At 40.6% G+C, this 19,510-nt stretch overlaps 1 protein-coding gene across 3 annotated transcripts in view; it reads left to right on the forward strand.

The window, feature by feature from the left end:
- Positions 1-19,510, forward strand: part of sh3d19 (SH3 domain containing 19) — a 195,980-nt gene that overhangs the window by 137,713 nt on the left and 38,757 nt on the right. Inside the window, exons 4-10 of one of the 3 annotated variants that reach the window (XM_028802703.2) lie at positions 1,347-1,395; positions 1,572-1,722; positions 7,001-7,196; positions 8,711-9,787; positions 10,790-10,891; positions 14,471-14,568; positions 15,564-15,598. In XM_028802703.2, the coding sequence (XP_028658536.1) occupies positions 1,347-1,395; positions 1,572-1,722; positions 7,001-7,196; positions 8,711-9,787; positions 10,790-10,891; positions 14,471-14,568; positions 15,564-15,598 (1,708 nt within the window). Of the gene's footprint in view, positions 1-1,346; positions 1,396-1,571; positions 1,723-7,000; positions 7,197-8,710; positions 9,788-10,789; positions 10,892-14,470; positions 14,581-15,563; positions 15,599-19,510 lie in introns of all 3 variants that reach the window. The other 2 variants (XM_028802702.2, XM_028802701.2) reach the window with 2 other exon arrangements.

A 19,510-nucleotide genomic window follows, 5' to 3' on the forward strand; every position in this document is an offset into this window, starting at 1 on the left:
AAGTCAGCGCAAGAGAGAGAGAGAGAGAAAAGTAAGCTGGGTAGCTTCTCAGCCATCTGCCAATAGTGTCCCTTGTATGAAATCAACTGGGCAAACCAACTGAGGAAGCATGTACCAGAAATTAAAAGACCCATTGTCCGCAGAAACCCGCGAAGCAGCGAAAAATCCGCGATATATATTTAAATATGCTTACATATAAAATCCGCGATGGAGTGAAGCCGCGAAAGGCGAAGCACGATATAGCGAGGGATCACTGTAATTCCTTTGCCCTGGTCTGTGCCTCACCACAATTTGATCACAAAGATCTACAGTGAGGTCCTTGAACTTCATGGCTTGGCTTTTGTCCTGGCATGCGATGTGAATTGTGGGACCTTTTAAGCACTGGTAGATGTGTGATTTTTCTAAACGTTGTCCCAACAATTCAGTTTGCCACAGGTGGCCTCCTACCAAGTTCTAGACACATCTCAAGGAGAATTCAAGCAAACAGGATGTGCCTGACCACAATTTGGAGTGCCACAGAAAAGGGTCTGAATACTTATATGAAGAAGAGATTTCAGCTTTTGATTTTTAATAAATTTGCAAACCTTTCTGAAAACGTGTTCACTTTGTCGTAATGGGTTATTGAGTGTAGATTGATGGGTAACCTTGGCAAATGTATTCATTTAAAATTAGAATGTGCCAGAAGCAAAGGAGTCTGAATGCTTTCTGAATCCACTTGTAGTTCAGTGTCTCAGAGAAGCCAGTACTTCTCTCACAGAACTGGGAAAAAGCCAGGAACTAATAATGATTGGGGTGTCAGTCCATAACAGGGACCCTTCTCACACACCCACCCACAAAGGGTCAATGTTAAAAACACTATATTTCCTCTTTTGAAACCGCTTATCCAGTTGAGGTTTGTAGGGAACTTGGGTTTATGTCAGCAGCATGGAGGAAAAGGTGGGAGCCCACCCTGGATGGGGGTGCCAGTCCATTGCAGAGGGTACCCACCCACACTTCTTCATATTCAGCCAATTTAGATTGCAAGTTAACTTGAAATATAAGTCTTTTGGATGTGGGAGGAGAACCAGAGAACCCAAAAGAAGACCCAGACAGGCTTGGGATGAGTGTGCGATTGTCACACACACATGGAGACTGAGAGCTGATTTCAAAGCCAGGATGGCAGATGTGTGAACCATTAGCACTAAACACTCGGCCACTCTGCTGCTCATCAGGGAAACTTTAATGCAGAATGAATTGTTGATTTTTCTCTTATTATGTTGCTTGCATTAATATGCATTCATGTTCAGGCACCACATTTTTTTTTCTACTGCAGTTAACTGTTATCTTTTTGTTTTCTTTTAACGTAGCTACATCAACAAGAATTGCCACACAGACAGAGCAGCAGCGTGACAGGAGGTGAGAAGCACACGTGTTTATATGGCTCCTCTTTGTCCCCGGGGCTCTGTAGCCTGTTTCAAAAGTTGTTTAGAAGTTAAAGGCAATGCTTAAATGGGTGCTGACGCAATTCTCTTAATGAACCGCTCTGCTGAGCATCTGTCAGCTCATGAATCTGTTGTTTTATTTTCTTCCAGGAGACCTGAGATAACTATTGTGTCTGCAGAACCTCTTGGACCAGCCTCTTGGATCCAGGGTGTTCCAGGTGGCTGTCCCGGTTCGGCAGCTCTGGGATTTCCTCCACCTGCACCAACTGTCTGGGGACCAAATCTTCCCACTTCAGCTCAGGTAAAGATGCTCATTTATTATGGATGTGATGAGGTCTCCCTTGGAATATAAAGTGGAAGGAAGAACAACATATAGAATCACAAGTGATCAATTCTTCTGTGCATCCCCAATCCGAGCCCCCAAGGATTTGTGGTATGGAAACTGTGTGCTGCGCCATCACATCACATATTTCAAAATAACAAATACCAGAGTTAAAATTAAACAGATGCTTCATAGGTTTCTGTTAGTGGATTGCATGCAGCACACTCTTTTCTTCCATGCACTTCAGAACAGGTCATCCACTTGAAGCTAAGCCTGTTTAGGCCCAGCCAGTACTTGGGTTGCTGCTGAAAGAGGTGTTGGTCAGGCCAGCAGGGGGCGCTTCCCTTGTGGTCTGTGTGTGAACCCTAAGCCCCAGTGCTGTAACACAGACACCATCCTTCAGATAAGACGTAAAGCTGAGGTCCTGACTCTCTGTGGTCATTAAAGATCCCTGGGCATACTGTAAAATCTTGCATATAATGAAGTTTGCTAAAAATTAGTGTGTGCGTTATAGACAAGACGTCATTTTAATTAGGTATTTTCAAAAAGCCTGCACAGTAGGAATGTAAATACTTGAATTCATTATGTGTATAATGCGCTTAATTCCGTCTGTGTTCCACTTTGCTGTTGGGTGGAGCTGTGTTACAGTTCTCTCCTCTTTCTTCACACGACTTCAATACAGTGGTAGCTGCGGACTTTACAGGCTGGAACCAGAAAGGGCCCTCACTGGGTGTCTTCTGTGTAGTCTGCACCCCCAAGTCAATATCTCCCATTTGCTGCAATTCCAGCTGCAAATCTCTTGTTGAATGTCTCTGTTGGGTTAACACACCTCACCACTGGGATTTTCTCCCATTCCTCCACACCAAACTGCTCCAAGTCATTCAAGTTAAGTGGGTTCTGTTGGTCTCCAGCAATCTTCAAGTCATGCCATTGGATTGGGGTCTGGGTTTTAACAAGGTCCACTCCAAGTCATTTCAATGTCCCCCTTTAAACCACTCCAGTGTAGCTTTAGCTGTATGTTTAGGGTCATTCATTGTCCTGCTGGAATATGAACTTTCACCCCTGTCTCAAACCTCTGGCAGACTGAAGCAAGTTTTCCTCAAGAATTGCCCTGCATTAAAGTGCCATCCATCTTTCCTTCCAGTCCTGACCAGTTTTGCTGTCCCCACAGCATAATGTTGTCACCACAATGCTTCTATGTGGGAGTGGGGTTCAAATCCTTCAAATCCAATGGAGTATTTTGGGGGAGTCGGAGCCTATTCTGGCAGTACGGGACATATGAAGTTGTCTGTAGCAAGCACGTCGATCCGTTGCAAGGCCCAGTCACACTTACACACTAGAACTAACACTCACTTGTAAGGATGAGTATGGCAGGGTTTTTTTTTTTTTTTTTTTTAAGAATTGCATCTGTGATTAGGTTTGCTTTGTTCTTTGTTGTTTATTTCTTATACAGTGCATTCAGAAAGTATTCAGACCCCTTCACTTTCTGCACGCTTTATTGTGTTGAAAATTTAATTTTGAATGGGTAAATGTGCCATGTATGCTCATCAGTCTTGTGACGGTCCAGGTTGGCTCCACAGTCCCTGGCAGCTGGAAACCGGATCCATCGATCATGTAACCAAGGATGAGGGGGGCAAATGAGAACACAAAGAGTAAGCTAGCATTGTGTAAAAGTGATAAAAAAAACGGTGTTCCAAATTAAAGTGCACTTCTCCAAATAGTCAATAAATAAATCAAAAGCGGTGAATCAGTGGAGGTTAAAAGTTAAATAAATAAATCCATAAATCATTCTTAAAATAAGGTTAACACCAAAGGCAGTTTCTTCTCTACTAAAACCACAAGCCCTAATGCTTTCTTTTCAAATCTGGCAACTACTCTGCTTATCCCTTCAGGGCTTTGTAGCAAGAGGAGACACCCGCCAACAGGTGTTGTCAACCTTTAATCCTGACTTGGGTCCCCATTGCCAGTGCTTTGGAAACCATGGGAAGCCATACCAAGCAACACACACGTCCCATGCCGCCAGTCCTTCGGCGTCTGCGGGACACACTGCACAATGGGATGTTCCTATGTATCACTTAATAGGAGCGCCTTCTTCAACCCTATCGAGTGCTGGCCCCAGACTCCAATCTCTGGGGCTCCCTTCCTCACAGAACATGCTCTCCAAATTCTGCCTCTTGCTCTCTCTTTCTTTAAACCTTAATTCTCTTCTTGTCCCCTTTTCATTCTCCCAGACGTCCTTTTAAATTATGGCTGGGCACGGGTGCCGCAGTCACCAATTCTGAGGTACGAATGACATACTTTGCCATTTTTGCTCATCTCTCTTATGACGGTCCAGGTTGGCTCCACAGTCCCCGGCAGATGGACTGTCATGTCTGTACGTGAATGTGCGTTCAGCCAATCACCTCAATCAACCTCGGAGCAGCATGTCTCACTTGCATCTATGCCCGCGTGGAGCCTGCTCATTCTGAACTAATTTATTTCAATTAAAACATGCATCGCTATAAACCTCTCTCATCATAAGTCTACACTCAATAATATATAATGACAAAGCAAAAATGTTTTTAAAATGGTTTTCAAAATTAATTAAAAATCAAAAACTGGTATCTCTCATTCCAATAAGTATCCAGACCCTTTACTGTAACATTCCAAATTGGGTTTAGGTTCATCCTGTTTGCTTTCATTCTCCTTGAGTCCATCTTGGCAAAACTCAAATATTCATCTTCTTCCTATTTATCTTCAATCCTGTATTTTCCAAAGCTCTTCTCCATTCTTCCAACTTACTCTCCACTTCCTCTTTTCTATTACTACACAACACAATATCATCAGCAAAAAGCTTGCACCAGGAGGATTGACCCCCTATCCCATGACTTCTGGTACATGCTTTTTTTGATGGAGTCATCCACCAATGGCCAGTTGAACTGATTGGACATCACTTAGAAAGGCACACATGTACCTGTGTATAGAAGGTCCCACAATTCACATTGCATGTCAAGACAAAAAATAACCCATGAAGTCCAAGGAAGTCTCTGTAGACCTCTGTGAACAAATTGTGGTGTTCCATAGATCAGGACATGGGGATAAAACCATTTCTGAAGCTTTGAGTGTTCCCAAGAGCAAAGTGGCATCAATAACTGGAAGAAGATTAGAACCAGCAGGACTCTTCCTAGAGTTGGACAATTAGCCAAACTGAGTAACCGGGCAAGAGAAGTGTCTTGATCAGGCAGGTGACCAAAAGCTCAGTGGTCACTGAAGAAGAACTTTGGAAGTCCTCTACTGAGATGGGACACCAGCTCAGCCATATACCATCAATCAGGTGTTAATGGTAAATTGGCTAGACAGAAGCCACCCTTGCCTAATGGCATTTCAAAGACTTTGAGATCATGAAGAAAATGATTATCTGGCCTAATGAGACAAAAATTGAACACTTTAGGCAAAACCAAACACTTTGTCTGATGAAGACCAGGCACTTCTCATCACCTGCCTAATACCATCAATATGGAGAAGGCATGATGGTGGCAGAACCATTCTATGAAGTTGCTTCTCAGAGACAAGGAGACTGGTCAAAATTGAGGGAAGGCAGGATGCAGCGGAATCCAAAGAGACCCTTGAAGAAAACGTGCTCCAGAATTCACGACAATGACCTGAACCATACAGCCAAGACAACAATGAAGTGGATTTGGGTCAAGTTTTTGAGTGTCATTGAGTGGCCCAGCCAAATATTACTGTTAAACCTTGTAGAACGTTGTGTGGACAGACCTGTAGGTGGTAGTTTACAGATGCTTCCCATCCCATCTAACAGAGCCTGAGGGGATCTGCCAGGAAGAATGGAATCAACTGCCCAAATCCAAGTGTGCAAAGCTTATAGAGACTTACCCAAGAAGACTGGAAGCTGGAATTGCTACCAAAGGGGCTTCCACAAAGTAATTAATCAAGGGTCTGAATACTTAGAGGAATGAGACATTTCCATTTTTGATTTTAATAAATTTGTAAAGCTTTCTGACATCAGGTTTTCATTTTGTCATTGTGGGTTATTGAGTGTAGATTGATAGGCAAAACTGGATTTTTTTTCCCCCATTTGAAAAGAATTCTACAACACAATGAAATTTACAGAACATGATAGAGTCTGAATACTTTTTAAATCCCCTGCATTTATATTGTGTGTGTGTGTGTGTGTGCATTTGTGCCGGTGTATGTTTATGGGCCATTCGGCACAGGGATCACCTCTGTGTCCCTTCCCCATAATTAACATGAATTTCTCAAAGCTGTCAAATCCAAAAGTTTGGTCACAAAAAAACAAATGTGTCAAATCCAATTCAAGATTGTGGAGGTGACAGAGCCTCTCCTGGCAACATTGTGCACAAGTCTTCTACAGGACATCATCCCATTTACAAGGCCCAGTCACACGAACACACCCACCCACGCTTATACTCACACGGGGCCAGTTAGGATTTGCCATCTGTCATAATGGCCTGCATTTGGGACATAAGAGGAAGACACACACACAGACATGGGGGAATGGGTATAATCCACACAGACTGCAAGTCACAGACTGTGAGACTGCAGTGCTGAGCTCTTTGCAGTTGTACCGCCTGGCCCAGAACAAAAAGTGCCATAATCCAGAAGTTTATCAAAACTAATGATTTAGTGATACAAGGATGAGATGACTAAATGGAAAGCATAATCTATCAAATAAACTGAAAACAATATCTTTGGATGACTTATTGATCCATTCATTTTCTAACCTGCTCATCCTGGTCTGGGCCACAAAATCAGAGCCTATACTGGCAGGATTGTGGGCATGAAGCAGGAACCAGCCCTCGATGTGGTGCCAGCCTCTTGCAGTGCACATACCCACATTCATTCAGTTTCATTATAAAGTGGACGGTTTACCTAAACTACGCTTTGGGGTATGGGAAGAAAAAGAGGAGTTGGCCACAGTAGAACCAATAGAGACATTAAGAAGACATGCAGTCCTTATATACTCAGTGCTTTGGCTCTGTACATCATCTCAAAAAAAGCACGAATGCCCGTCTCTGATCTTATTAGGTAATATCCTGTCTTGGCACTGCCTGTATGGAATTTGCACTTAATTTGTCATAGTAAAATATTTTTAAACAAAATGAAAGAGTACATTGTTTTTGAGGAAGCTTAGCTTTTGTATATTATGTTAATAAGTGACATTGTTGGAAAATAAATGGACTACACATTGCTTTTGAGTACAATGTTTTCAGTTGTTACTTTTTTTTTCTGGTTTCAGCTTCCACCTTCGTACGATCAGGTCATTAAGGAGATAAATCAAGAGCAGAATTCTACCACCACCACTAATGCCACTCATCGACCCTCCACTGCTACTATAGCCACCCAGACAGAGCCGGACGAAAACCCAGGGATCACCTCCTCAGAAAGCAATGTGATTAACGTGGTTGATCACGGCGAGCCTTTCTCTTCTACAGGTAAGTTAACACATCAAGGCAATCGATCAATCAATGTCCATTCTGGCATAACCAGCCACAAAGTAAGAGCCAAGTTCAATAGGACACCAGTCGAATCTACAGCATAATCAGGCACATAACATCGCTTAGAGACGCCAGCCGCTCTAGACCAGCAGTTTTAGGATGGAAGTGACATTACATCACATCTATAGTACACACAGTAACTACCTTGAACTTAAAAATACTTATCCCTAATCTTAACCATCTATACTGCACGCTAACCACAGTAACCCCTAACCTTAGTTCAGCCCTAATCATAACCATCTATACTAGACGTTAACCACACTAACCCCTAATCTTAACCATCTTGGATTTCTTTCTCACAAATTAGGGCCTTTTCTTTCAAGTCCAAGTTTTTCCGACTTCACATTATGACGTCAATTCAAAATGGCGACATATGCTGCAATTGGGAAGTACTGTTCCACTTTATAGGTTTAGTTAGTTTATTAGAACAGTTAAATGAATCACCTCAATCCATAGTACTGAATATCAAGAAGGTAAACGTTAACATTACCAGAGCGAACAGTGACAGACTAACTGATGTTACCTTGATACGCGCTGCTGTTTGTACATTGCGCTCAATGGTTGCTTTGTGCAGTGTTTAAGCTGCAGCTTCCAAGTACAAATAGTACTGTTTATCGTAGCCAAGAGCTTAAAAATCATTTTTAGGCGTGACACCATACTTTTCGCTCCTTTACTGATCATCAGATTCTTCTTCAATCCGGACTACAGAACTATTAGTTTGTGCTTTGATGCTGAAACACCAGCTTTCATGAGGGCATCTGTGTTTACTTTCCTAGTTAGCTAGCGGTAACACACAGAGGTCACAAATGACATAATTGTTGCTTCTGACTTCCCAGCCTAACCATATGACGAATACAGTATTGTAGGACCATGGGTTCAAATGCCACTCATGCATTGACTATGTAGAGTTGTCTTATTCTTCTTTTTGCCTGTGTTGGGTTATTCTGTGGGTTCACTGGCCTTCAAGTCACAGCCCGTAGACATACCCATCAGGTACACAGATGGCTCCGAATTTATCTTATTTATCTGTGTGATTGATTGTGCCATTTTATAAAACTGGCACTGCTTTTCATCTGATGTTGTCAGCATAGACACCACATATGACAACACTGAACTGAATAATTGGGTTAGAAGTTGAGTAGATGGATCATGATGTAGAACTGCTCAGAATACATACTGGGGTCAGTCTGAGCATGAATGAATAAACATTAGTGCTGTCAAGCGATCAAAAAGTTTAATCGCGATTAATAGCATGACTTTGTGTAATTAATCGTGATTAATCTCAATTTTTTTTTTGTTGACATTTTACCACAAAGCGCAATCAGACCATATTAAGAAGAATTAAAGTTAGAATGTGTTAATGTGTTATTAACGCATTAACTTTGACAGCCCTAATAAAAATACATCAGTAATTAAATTGATGCTCATAATTTGGATTTCTTTCTCAACAGGAAGGCTGTCCAAACCGCTAAGACCTTCTTTACTACCATCAGCAGTGGAAAAATCTTTGGCTGTCCCACAGGAATCTCCTCTGACAGTTCCCATCCCAAATGAGTCTTCATTGACTGATAATCCTACAGAATTAACTAACAGTCAGGCTGCGCTTGACCCTGCCAGCCTTCCAGAAGTTTCTAGCCATTGTGAATCAGTAGAACCACCAGCCAAGCAGGAGGTGGTAGTTAGGCGCCCAGTGCCAAGACCTCGGTCGATGATCAATTTAAAAAGCCATGCCAAAATAGAGCAAGTACCAGTGCTGGTTGAGGTGAACGAAGAGAGCAGTTCTTGTACGCAAGACAACATCCTCTTGATACAAAATAAACACTTACAGGACTTATTGGAGGTATTTGGCCCAGAGGCCCAATTTGATCCAAACATGAGTACCCATGAAAACCAGAGAAATATCCGGGCTAAAATACAAGCTTTTGAGTCTCAAGCCAGCCTTGAAGTGGGTACCAGCGATCTTTCAAACCGACCAGAAATCGCTCCTCGTACTTTTGTCCCAAAGCCACCAGTTACAGCAGCTAAGCCATTTATTGCTCCTAAACCAAGTGCACGAGCCTCGGAGGAAATCCCACCTTGGAAAGAGACAAAATCTATAATGGCACCCCAGGAAGAATCCGCTTTAGTGCTTCCAAAGATGGAGGATAGAGAAGCAGCCTTCAGCCGCAAACCAGAACTTCCAAAGAAACCTAAATCCCAAATCTTTCCCACTGGGTCCACCAATGGGAATGATTTTCTTGAAAACAGACAGCAGGAAGAAAGGAAATTCCCAGTGCCTGCCCCAAGACCTGTTGTTCCTAAAAAGCCAGAAAGTAAAAACTCCTTGGCATCTCAGCAACAAGCTGTAGTGATCCCGGCACCTAGGATGTCTGTACTTGCCAGAGCAAAAAACTTTCAAGCTATTGAGGAGGGTCCTGCAGCACGGACAACATCAAGTTCTGATCTGATAAACTTTGATGATGACAACTGGAGCTTGGTGACTTCGGCTGTGAAGAATGGTGTAGAAAATAGAATTTCCAGCACTGGAGGTAATGCAAGCAGGGGCATTTATACCAAAAACTGCAATGATTTTTATGTTGTATTTATTATCTTAACATAACAAATGGATTTTTTTATTTAATAATTAACCAGGTCATATTTTAAAAGAATATTTTAAGGATGGTGAAGGTAGGGGGTACAATGATTAATGCTGCTGCCTCATGGATCCAGGGTCCTAAGCTTGAATCTCACACCCCTGTCTCCCTCCCACATTCCCCAAGATGTACAAGTATGGTTAATTGTCAGTCTAAATTTAATATTCTTTGACCTTGCACTTATTGTTGTTTATATATATTGGTAACATCCCAAAAATCCTTTAGTGACTACTGTACATTTATAAACCCTTGGCACATTTTTTTTTTAATCTCTGCACACTGGGAAAATTCACGGCTGGCATATATTGTCCTGTTATCTGAAAAGGGAGATCAGGCTGATCCGGGTAACTATAGGCCAGTAAGCTTATAATTATAGTAATACATTTTATTTATATAGCGCCTTTCCCATGCTCAAGGCACTTAAGCTTAACATGCATCACAGGTAAATTAATAGAAGGAATTATGAAGGAAAAGCTTGATTAGCACATGCTGGCGTATTACTGGGTTCAAATGAGGAAGGGCATTTTTCATTAATGTTTTGGAATTCTGTGAGGAAGCAACAAAATCAAACAATAAGAGAATTGCATATGATATTATTTATGTTGACTTTTGGAAGGCTTTTGATAAGGTATCACTTTAGTGACAAATTAAACAAAGTAGTTCAGGGTATGGTCTGTGGGTGTGTAAAAAAAATTAAAAAATTGGACCAATCACGGGAAGCAAAGGGTTATGGTGTAATGACTTGCTTCAGAATTAGTTGATGTTAAAAGTGGTGTCCTGCAGGGGTCACCTATAAGTGTCACATTCACATCAGAAAGCAGGCAGTCAGGTAAAGGAGTATGGTGGACTTTTGGTTAAATGAAAGATAAAATTGTTGTCTCATCTCCTTTCTTTTAGATTTTAACTTCACTGAATCAGAAAGCACAGCCGATACTCAGGCACAGCAAAAAGTTTTTCGTAAACCAACAGTAATAAGAATCCCAAGCAAACCAAATGGAAGTAAGTCTGTGTGATGTGGTGGTCAGTATGTTAAGTAAAATATTTATGGCCATGCAGTCTGAAGCAGGCTTTGCAAGTTTATAAAAAGTGCCTTATAATAATCGAGCCTGATTTAAATTTGTAACGAGTGTTGTTTGGTAGTATATTTTTTTTACTGCAGTGATTCATTAGTTTAGCTCCATTGAGTTAATTCAGAGACAGAAATGTGGATCAGTGCCATCCTGAATGTTTTCTATATATATATTCAATTTGATTTTTATATATATATTGTGAAGCCTGCGACTCGTACAGCCACCCTAACCCCGACACAGACAGACACAGAGACGCATTTTGCCACACTACACCCAGTTTATTTACAGTTTCCCCACAGTCCAACACACAGTGCGCAAATCAGCAATAGGGCAATACACAGTCCCTTCCTTGCCGCCAGTCAATCCATCTCCACTCCTGTTCAAGCTTTGTCCTCTTCCTCCCGACTCTGGCAATTGAGTGGTGGTGACTAACTCCCATTATAGGGCACCTGGAAGGACTCCAGGTGCCCAACGAGCTTCTTCTGGCCACACTTCCAGGTGTGGCCAAATAAGGTCCTGGAAATGTCGATGTGCTCTGCTAGAAATCAAGAGGGCTAACTTCTGTCGACCCGGGGGAGAAACTGTCCTGAAAATACTCTCTCTACCAGTTGGGTTCCGGCAGCCCAACATATATATATATATATATATATATATATATATATATATATATATATATATATATATACAGTCATATGAAAAAGTTTGGGAACCCCTCTTAATTCTTTGGAATTTTGTTTATCATTGGCTGAGCTTTCAAAGTAGCAACTTCCTTTTAATATATGACATGCCTTATGGAAACAGTAGTATTTCAGCAGTGACATTAAGTTTATTGGATTAACAGAAAATATGCAATATGCATCATAACAAAATTAGACAGGTGCCTAAATTTGGGCACACCAACAGAGATATTACATCAATACTTAGTTGAGCCTCCTTTTGCAAATCTAACAGCCTCTAGACGCTGTCATCCTATAGCCTTTGATGAGTGTCTGATTCTGGATGGAGGTATTATTGACCATTCTTCCATATAAAATCTCTCTAGTTCAGTTAAATTTGATGGCTGACGAGCACGGACAGCCTACTTCAAATCTATCCCATAGATGATATTCAAGTCAGGGGACTGTGACGGCCATTCCAGAACATTTGTACTTCTCCCTCTGCATGAATGTCTTTGTAAATTTCAAACTGTGTTTTGGGTCATTGTCTTGTTGGAATATCCAACCCCTGAGTAACTTCAACTTTGTGACTGATGCTTGAACACTATCCTGAAGAATTTGTTGATATTGGGTTGAATTCATCAGACCCTCGACTTTAACAAGGGCCCCAGTCCCTGAACTAGCCACACAGCCCCATGGCATGACCAAATTTGACAGTAGGTAGCAGCTGTTTTTCTTGGAATGCGGTGTTCTTCTTCCTCCATGCAAAGCACTTTTTGTTATGACCAAATAACTCAATTTTTGTCTCATCAGTCCAAAGCACTTTGTTCCAAAATAAATGTGGCTTGTCTAAACAAGCATTTGCATACAAGCGACTCTGTTTGTGGCGTGAGTGCAGAAAGAGCTTCTTTCTCATCACCCTGCCATACAGATGTTCTTTGTGCAAATTGCGCTGACTTGTAGGACGATGTACAGATATACCATCTGCAGCAAGATGTTCTTGCAGGTCTTTGGAGGTGATCTGTGAGTTGTCTGTAACCATTCTCACAATCCAGCGCAAATGCCGCTCCTGTATTTTTCTTGGCCAGCCAGACCTGCTGGGTTTAACAGCAACTGTGCCTGTGGCCTTCCATTTCCTGATTCCATTCCTTACAGTTGAAACTGACAGTTTAAACCTCTGAGATGGCTTTTTGTAGCCTTCCCCTAAACCAGGAGACTGAACAATCTTTATTTTCAGATTTTTTGAGAGCTGCTTTGAGGATCCCATGTCGTCACTCTTCAGAGGAGAGTCAAAGGGAAGGAAGCACAACTTCAATTGACCACCTTAAATACCTTTATATCTCATGATTGGACACACCTGTCTGTGAAGGCTTAACGAGCTCATCACACCAATTTGGTGTTGCAAGTAATCAGCATTGAGCAGTGACAGGCATTCAAATCAGCAAAATTACAAGGGGACCCACATTTGTGCACAGCCAGTTTTTCACATTTAATTTAATTTCATACAACTAAATACTGCTTCACTAAAAATATTTGTTCAGAAAACACCCCAGTACTCATATGTTCCTAGGAAATGAAACACATACCACTGTTATGTTTTTTGTTGAAAGTAAATTATTATGCAGGCTCAGAGGGGTTCCCAAACTTTTTCATATGACTGTGTGTGTGTATATGTATACATATATATATATATATATATATATATATATATATATATATATATATATATATAATATGCTGCCATAATTCTATAATTCTTCATGGCATAGATTCAACAGGGTGCTGGAAACTTTACTGGGACGTCCACTCCTGTGGAGACTGGCAACTGTCTTGAATCTTTTCCACTTGTGAATAATTTTTCTCACTGTAGAATGATTAACTTCAGATTTTTTGGAAATGCCCTAATAACCCTCCCCAGATTGATAGGCAGCAACAATTGCTTCTCTGAGGTCATTGCTGATATCTTTTCTCCTTGGCATTATGTTAGCACACAGCAGAATGCTCTACACCAGAAAACTGCCAGAACTTCTGCTTTTAGTGAGGTGGTCATAGTTGCTGATGATCAGTTCATCAAGTGCATTTGATTACCTGGCTGATATTTACCCTCTTAATTCCTATGGAAGTGGTAAGGGTGGACTTAATTTTTCACACACCGCTTCTGCATTTTGGCTTATTTTTTTTTAAATAAATAATGACATTCGACATATATCATCTGCTGTTGTTCATCTAAGGTTTATTTACCTGCTTTTAAGACCTGCTAAGCACCATATGATTTTTTTTTATGTCCTGATATGTAAAACCTTAGAAATGATAGAGGGTGTACTTTCTTTTTGACATGACTGTATATATGGGATTGCACATAAAGTCACTATCTAAAACAGAATGGAAGACACTATTTAGGATCTATGTATAGACATACATATATAAGATAGATAGATACTTTATTAATCCCAAGGGGAAACTCACATACTCCGGCAACAGAATACTGATAAAGAACAATATTAAATTAAAGAGTGATAACAATGCAGGTATAACAGACAGACAATAACTTTGTATAATGTTAACGTTTAACCCCCCGGGTGGAATTGAAGAGTCGCATAGTGGAGGAGGAAGGAGGAATATGTCCCTATATAATAAGACAGAGAGTAAGTACTTTATTGATCCTGAAAGTAAGTTCAAGTAATAATTCAAGAGTAAGCACTATGGGCTCAGGGTCATACTGTACTGTGTTGTCATGTCCAGAAAAAATTGCAGTTATCATTTTCAAGACCCTGCTGCACTGTGTTTCTGGATGATATCCAGCATTCTGAGCCAGTTTTCTGTGGCTGATTTGATCAAATGTTGTATTTCAGCAGATGCAGACAATCAGGCTCCTCCACCACTCCCATCTCAGAGACCCATTGGTGCGTTTTCTGCTGGCATTCCTAGAAAACCTGATATTCCCTCCAAGGTACGAGAAGAGGTAAGATGTTTCTTTACTACCGAATATGAAGTATTAAACACCAACATCAGGAGTTGTGACCAATCCCTTACTTTCCACAAAGGCTGTATTAAGTGCTTTGAGTATTGGAAAGGTGTTATATAAATACAATGTACTTTTATTATTTATTTCATTCTTAGTGTTGTTCACAAGCACATTTGAATTCTTTTTGTCCCAAACCTTTAATTTCCTGAATTAATAGTAGCGCAAGGACTGAAATGTGACTAACACAATCAGCAATTCCAAGATGGCTCTGAGGGTGAGTGTTTGTGTTTAGTGTTTGTTTCTGCCATGTGCTCAATGCTGCTATGACAGGCTCCAGCCCCACCACGATCATGAATTGGTTCAAGTCTGTTTTTGAGTGTTAGGTAAAGTAAGGTAATGTTAGGTAAGTAACACATACAGTAGCTTGCATATCATACAGTTTAGTATAGATAACAGTTTAGACTAAAAGACAACCCATAATAATAGCTAAAGTTCATAAATGATAGTCCAGGTGTGAACATGCTCCGATGCTTTTCAGTTGTGGTCTTGATTTTAACATTACCACTTGGTATAGATGTTTAACACCAGAATGCAGAATGGTCACCTCCTTTGGCACTGTGCACTGGACATCTGGTCAAAATGGCTGCTGATTGGTGTCAGCTGTGCCCTGAATGTCACAGTGTGTTCATCTCTTTGATGTTGCTCATTGCCAGCTTGTGAAATGACAACCACTGTGAGCCAAGCATGTGTCCTTTCAGCTTTGTCAGCAGCAGACTCCAGCTGGACACTTGAGATGTTTCTGGGAGAAATCCTGTTCACAAACCAGTGGCTTATTGAGCACATGTTTATAAAATGTGGTTAGCATTGAAAGGTATCTTCTGGAGGTCAATTCATTGAGAAACAATGAGAAATGAAAATTAACTTGTTAAAGTAAAATGCAGCATCACTATGCCCTGAAGATGATCTTTGTTTTCTTCCAGGAGGACAATTCATTTGATACACCAGTTGGTCCCAGGTAAATTTCTAAATGTTTTTTTCTTCTTTTTACCAGTCCATCCTTTTTGGCAAGTTACTATATTTGAAGTAAAGCACAGTACAGTCATGTGTTTTGTATATTTCTTAATGGATGTATATAAGAAATGTAATCAGAATTACTGATTTGCTTCTAGGAATTGTCTTCCTTAAACTCCTCCACTGTCTCACCACCCCAAGTGTAAATCCCAGGCCCACTTGTTGACTTGGCGAAGGTGGCACATTCTCCCTCTGTCTGCCTGACTTTTCCTCTCACATCTGCAGAGGTGTTCAGGTCACAATATGTTATTTAGTGAATCAAAACTGGCCTCATGGATATGCCTGAGTGTATGTACACTAAATGGACAGGCGTCCATTCCCTAACCCTAACCCTAACCCTATCCTGGGCTGGCTCATGCCTTATAGTGGACTTGGAAAATTTTCAGACCCCTTCGCTATCTGCGCACTTTATTGTGTTGTAGGTTTAATTTTAAATGGATGCATTTGCCATTTTTGCCCATCATTCTACACTCAGTAACCCATAATGACAAAGTGACAACATGTTTTCAAGGTTTGCAAATTTAATAAAAATCAAAAACTGAAATCCCTCATTAATGAACGTATTCATACTCTTCATTTAGTACTTTGTAAAAGCCCATTTGGCATCAATTCTGGCTCTGAATGTTTTTGGGTAAGTCTCTAGTAGCTTTACACCCCTAGATTTGGAAATTTTATCCCATTCAGATCCACTCAAACTCTGTTAAGTTGGATGGGAGGTATCTGTAAACCATCTTCGGTCTTTCCACACATGTTTTGTTCTTTATTTCACCTTATACAATTTCTTGTATTAGGAATTTGTTAGTTTTTACATACCCCTTGGGGTCAGAGCGCAGGGTCAGCCATTGTACACTGCCCCTGGAGCAATTACAGGTTAAGAGTCTTGCTGATGGGCCCAGCAGAGTAGGATCTCTTTTGGCAGTGACAGGGATTCAAGTCGGCAACCTTCTGGATACCAGCACAGATCCTTAGCCTCAGAGCCACCACTCCGCCCATAAAAATAACAAAAAACGCACAAGAGTTTTTTGTGTGCTATGGGGTTTAAGTGTGGAGTTTGTCTGGGCCACTCATGGACACTCAGAAACTTATCCTAAAGCCACTCCAACATTGTCCTGGCTGTTTGCTTTAGGTCATTGTCATGCTGGTGGTTGAACTGTTGCACCAGACTGAGGTGGTGTGCACTCTGGAGCAGATTTTATTCAAGAGCCTCTCTGTGTTTGCCAGCATTCATCCTTCCCTCAGTTCTGACCAGTCCCCGTGTCACAGAGAGGCACACCATAGCATACTGCTGCTACCACCATGCTTCAATGTGCAGATGATATTAGGCAGGTGATGAGCTGTAACTGATCTTCACCAGACATAGTGCTTGGAGTTCTGCCCAAAGAGTTAATTTTTTGTTTTTTCAAACCAGAGAATCTTTTTCCTTATGGACTCAAGGGTCCTTTAACTGTGCAAACTCCAGGTGTAAGTTAGCCACTCTACTATAAATGCCTAATTTAATGGAGTGCTGCTGAGATAGTTGTCCTTCTGACAGGTTCTCCTCATCTCAGTACTGGACGTGTGAAGTCCTGTTAGAGAGATCATTGGGTTCTCAGTCTTCTCCCTAACCAAGGCCCTTCTGGCTTGGTTACTGTTTTTGGCAGGATGGCCAACTCTAGGAATAATTCCAAACTTCACTCATTTCCCAATTGAGACAACTGTGCTCTTGAGAACACTCAAAGCTTTAGAAATGGTTTTTATCCCCCTGCCATGATCTTTGCCTCACTTCAGTTTGATCATGAAGGTCTACAGTACCTTTCATCTATCTGTCTGTCTGTTAAAAAAATGCAGTGATTTAGAAAATCGGACAAAAAACAAAACCTTGTTTAAGCCCCTTGAGTATTCATTTATAGAAACAGACCACATTTAATTTCAGGTTTATCCAGTCCCTTAAGTGGCTTGGTCAGTTGATTCATATGCTCTAAAATATAACCTGCATTTTGATGTAATTGAGTTTTAACGTGTGGGGGATATTTTCCAAGATTTATATCACCTCAAGTGTCATGAGCATAGTGGATTCATGCACAGTTTGACCAGATCTGTATAGCCAGCAGTACAGGACATGCCATTAATCACTTTACACATAAAGTAGGTCTCCATTGCAATAAATAAAACTGCCGTCTTCCAGCTTTAAAAAATTTACTATAAAATTAGAAGTGATTTTCCGGTAGTTATACTGGTCGTGACATTCTTCTTTCTTTATGCTGTCTGCACCTCCATTGATATGAATATGGAAGGATGTCAGGATATATGGGATAAGTATGGCAGGAATTTTTTTTTTAAACAGCAAACAAGTGTGACTGTCATTGGGTTTCATTTGTACTTTATTGTTTATTTCATATACATTGATGGTTAAAGAATATACCTTCTTGCGAAGTTGATTACGGTGGGCACATGTGCTTGACCATTCCCAGGAATAAAGTGGTGACAAGCAGAACAAGTGTCATGCTGTTTCTCTGGCTTAACCTCCTTAGTGTTATGTTTACCCCCAGAAAAATGTTTTTTTTTTAACAAGAAAATATTATTATATATAAATACCAAAGTATCAACATACTGTAAATACAGTAGGAAAGGAATGTTGAGTGTCCACTGCTATATTGATGCAGATTCATTACACATCCTTTGTGTGATATTTTTTGAAACAGTCACCAACCCACAGCCCAACATCGCAATTGGGACAGTAGAAGTGTGTTTCTTTGTGCACTTTTCTTAATATTTTTTTTTTCTGTTGTTTGTTTGCACATTTGAGGGTAGAATGTCTGATCCGTACGATTGACGCCACCCATTGTGTTATTGCAGGAGACCACGGCACAAGGCTTAGTGATTTCCACATTTCTCCTGACTTGAACATTGACAGTTGCTGCATCATGAACAGTGCTTAGGTGGCTAATGTTTATTTTGTATTTCTGCTTGTTAGCAGTCACTTTGCTTGATTGGTTCATGTTTATTATGTGGCGCTTCCCTGATTGGTTACTGGTCATTACAACATCTCCTTCCTTGACTGGTCACCTTCGTGAAAGAAAATCATATTCTAACACAGCGTTTCTCAACCTTTAAGTATTTGCGACCCGAGTTTTCATAACAGTTTTAATCGCGCCCCCCTAACGTTTTTTTGAAAGGAGCCCACTAATACCAATTTGTTCTTTTAATTAATGACATATCATAGATGCATAGTTTATTATACCTACTTAACTTTTATCGACATTTATCTAACTCTATATTTATTTTTCTAGTATCAGAATGTAGTTTAAGTTAATTTGTATTGGTTTCAATAGATGTATTTTTCATATTTATTTTTTTTACATCTTTTTTGTTACTTCGCGCCCCCCTAGGGGGGCCCGCCCCACATATTGAGAACCACTGTTCTAACATATGGTGGACCTAGAAGAATTTCTTTCCTTGCGCTTGTTGTGTGGTTTACCCATATGCAAATAAATTGTGTTTTGTATAGTTTGAATGCCACATACGTACACAAAAGGCAAATAATTTACCGGTTGCTACAGTTTTGTGATAAACCTCATGGCCAGCGGTGTTACCATCGCCTCAAGGATTGTCTGTTTTGAGTTATACATGGACAAAGCAGTGCTTAGTGTAAAAACTTTTGCAACTGAAGTCATGGTCCCCAGAAGAATAATGAGAAAACTTGTGTAAATGCAAGCTGCAAATGAACATCTAGCGTGGAAGACATCTCTTCTTGTTTCCACCAATGTGCGCCTGCCAAGTGTATCCTGAACGTTCATGAAATATGCATTTCTGATTTGGATTTGAGGCATTTCTTTATAATAAATATTAAATGCAGGTAGCTCAAGTCCACTTTCAT

This window comes from Erpetoichthys calabaricus, chromosome 5 (assembly GCF_900747795.2).
Source record: "Erpetoichthys calabaricus chromosome 5, fErpCal1.3, whole genome shotgun sequence".
NCBI lineage: Eukaryota > Metazoa > Chordata > Cladistia > Polypteriformes > Polypteridae > Erpetoichthys > Erpetoichthys calabaricus.